General features: G+C 46.9%; 1 protein-coding gene across 1 annotated transcript; it reads left to right on the top strand.

Annotated features, from left to right (window-relative positions):
• Window positions 1-214: 214 nt before the first annotated feature.
• Window positions 215-1,710, top strand: LOC119341691 (F-box protein At2g23160-like). Its single transcript, XM_037613555.1, has one exon. The coding sequence runs from the start codon at window positions 227-229 to the stop codon at window positions 1,466-1,468; it is 1,242 nt and encodes a 413-aa protein (XP_037469452.1). The 5' UTR covers window positions 215-226; the 3' UTR covers window positions 1,469-1,710.
• Window positions 1,711-2,639: the final 929 nt, after the last annotated feature.

The following is a 2,639-nucleotide window of genomic DNA, read 5'->3' as shown; positions in this document are numbered from 1 at the left end:
TTTCGTGTTGTTGTTCCCCACTGTCCTCTGAGAAGCGAAGTGCCGCCGGCCGCATCCCGTTCACCGCCGGCACCCGTCGCTATCGTAAACCAAACCAAGGTACCTTTCTGACACCTCATAGGACCACCAGCACCACCTGGTTAATTTTTCTCAGGCAGATTCATGATTTCCTCTCTCCATTTGCAGATCTGACCTAACTGTGCCCCTGCCTAGCCCTTCCTCCTCCATGGAGGAGGCGAAGAAGGGGGGGATCTTCGAGGGGAACACCAAGTCGAGCTCCATGGAGGGGGCGGAGAAGGGGGAGATCTGCGAGAGGAACACTAAGCCGAGGCTGGACGACCATCCGCAGGTGACAGCGGCGGGGGCGGCCAGTCTGTTCAACGTCGACCTCATCCTGGAGATCCTCTCCCGCCTCCCAGCCAGATCCGTCCACCGCTTCAAGTGCGTATCAGTGCTCTGGCGCGACCTCATCGCCGACCCCGCCAACCACAAGAAGCTGCCCCAGACCCTTGCCGGCTTCCTCTACACATCCTTCTACAACAGCGGATATCGCCACCACTTCGCCAGTTTCTCCGGCGGCGCAGCCTCCTTCGACCCCTCCCTCCCTTACCTACATCCTAACAAGGATGAGGGCATCACCCTGGTGGACGCTTGCAATGGCCTCCTTCTCTACCGCCGTTACAACAGCAGCAGGCATGATTACCATTTTGTTGTGTGCAATCCCGCCACCGGGAGGTGGGTGGAGCTACCACCTCAACCTCAAACACAGGAGCGAATGAACAGACTTAACCATACCGCAGGCCTGGCTTTCGATCCAGCAGTCTCGTCCCATTTCCATGTTCTTTGTTTCGAGCGGACCTTTCCGAAAACGTTGATCACAGGAGTGAACATCTACTCGTCTCGCACAGGAGCCTGGATTCGTAGAGACAGTGGGATAGTTGAGAAAGCTACCCTGTTCAGGAGTAAATGTGTCTTTGTCGGCGGTATGCTGTACATCATGGGTAACCTGGAGGACATCAACGGCGAGTATGTGCTGGTGGGGGTGGACATGGAGGGGAAAGTGTGGAAGACTATCCGTGTGCCGTATGGTTCAAAATTTGGTACTATTGGATTGTCGCAGGGGTGCTTACACTATGCTATAGCTCCTCTCAATAATAACAATGAAATCCTAGTTTCTGAGATAGCACTCTGGTGCCTCAAGGATTGTGACAGTAAACAATGGGTCCTGAAGCATACTGCCAGCATCGATACACTTATCAGCATGACTTGGGAGAAGTACAGGGTGGTTGAGATTCATCCAGATTGCGACACCATTTTCCTGGCTCAGTGTGGAGGTGATACCTTGGTATCATATGACATGTGGCATCAGAAAGTTGGCTGTATCATTAATCTTGAGAAAAACAGTGTACACAAATTTCTACCCTATGTTCCTCTGTTCTCAGAGCCATTAGCTGATGCTGAGGGGTAGTAACTTTACCTTCAAACCACCCCTGTGTTTCCTCCCAAAAACTGGCTCTTCTTTCATCTGAACAATTTGTCTGTGTACCTCTGAATCTGCTTCAATCATGGCCCCCCAATTTGCTGGCGCTTATACTCCTGCTTGCTTGATTTCCAGTTCAGACTTCACAGCAATGCCTGTAAACCTACATATTAAGCATCATTTCATTTTCAAAGAATGTTATTACCCTTGTTCTTGTTTGCCTAGCACTGGCTGTTGTTCTGGACATGTCTTAGTTTCATGGGGCTAAATTGTACTGTGATAGGCCCTCTTATCCATAACAATCATTTATTAATTATTATCCGAAATCTTAGTGCATATTGTCAACCTGCTAGTGTACTAAAAGGTTCGGTCAGACTTGTTACTCTTTTGATCTCTAGTTGACTTGATGCAGTTGGTATTTTGCAAAGCACTTCCTTTGTGAAATTCTTTATTTGGTTTGGCTGTAGCTAATGATTCAGTAAATCTTTGAATCTACTGACTACAGAGAAATTGTATTGATGTCTAAAAGTGAAATATAATTGTTAGCTTTCATGAAAAATAAAAGTGGCTGGTGTATGCGTGTTTGGTCCATCATGTAAGTTTGCGCTTCACGTAGGATTTTGTCAGGTGCTAGGACGGGGCATTTGCTGTGCTAGAAATGTAGTGACCTTGAACATATAGGCTTGTCTATTGGTTTAGACTAGTTAATTGCCCGTGCGATGCAACGGGGCATACATATTTTAGTGTTCAACATCAATTATATATAGCACATATCTTTAGGATTCTTATGCACATCAGGCGCTGATGAGTTTTTTTACTATTAAATAGTTAATTGCCCATGCATTGAAACGGGCAATAGTATATAACACATATCTTTAGGATTCTCACACACATCAGGTGGCATTGATGATTTCTTTTTTTACCATTAAACGACCTTCTTCCAACCCCTATATCTACCTTTCGGCATCCCCAATCCAAACTCACCACCTCTATCCATGGTCCATCTAGCTCGCAACCCCCCTTGATGCATCATGTAAGCATGCATGTGCAACACACGTGTAACCAATTAATTATATGTTGTCACCTATCATGGACTCACAATACTATTGCCACCCCTTGCCACCTCACCCTTCTTAAATCGTTGTCATGGGATATCATG

This window comes from Triticum dicoccoides, chromosome 7B (genome assembly GCF_002162155.2).
Source record: "Triticum dicoccoides isolate Atlit2015 ecotype Zavitan chromosome 7B, WEW_v2.0, whole genome shotgun sequence".
NCBI lineage: Eukaryota > Viridiplantae > Streptophyta > Magnoliopsida > Poales > Poaceae > Triticum > Triticum dicoccoides.
Note: the sequence above shows the minus strand (reverse complement) of the source record. Positions and strands in the feature narration are given on the sequence as shown.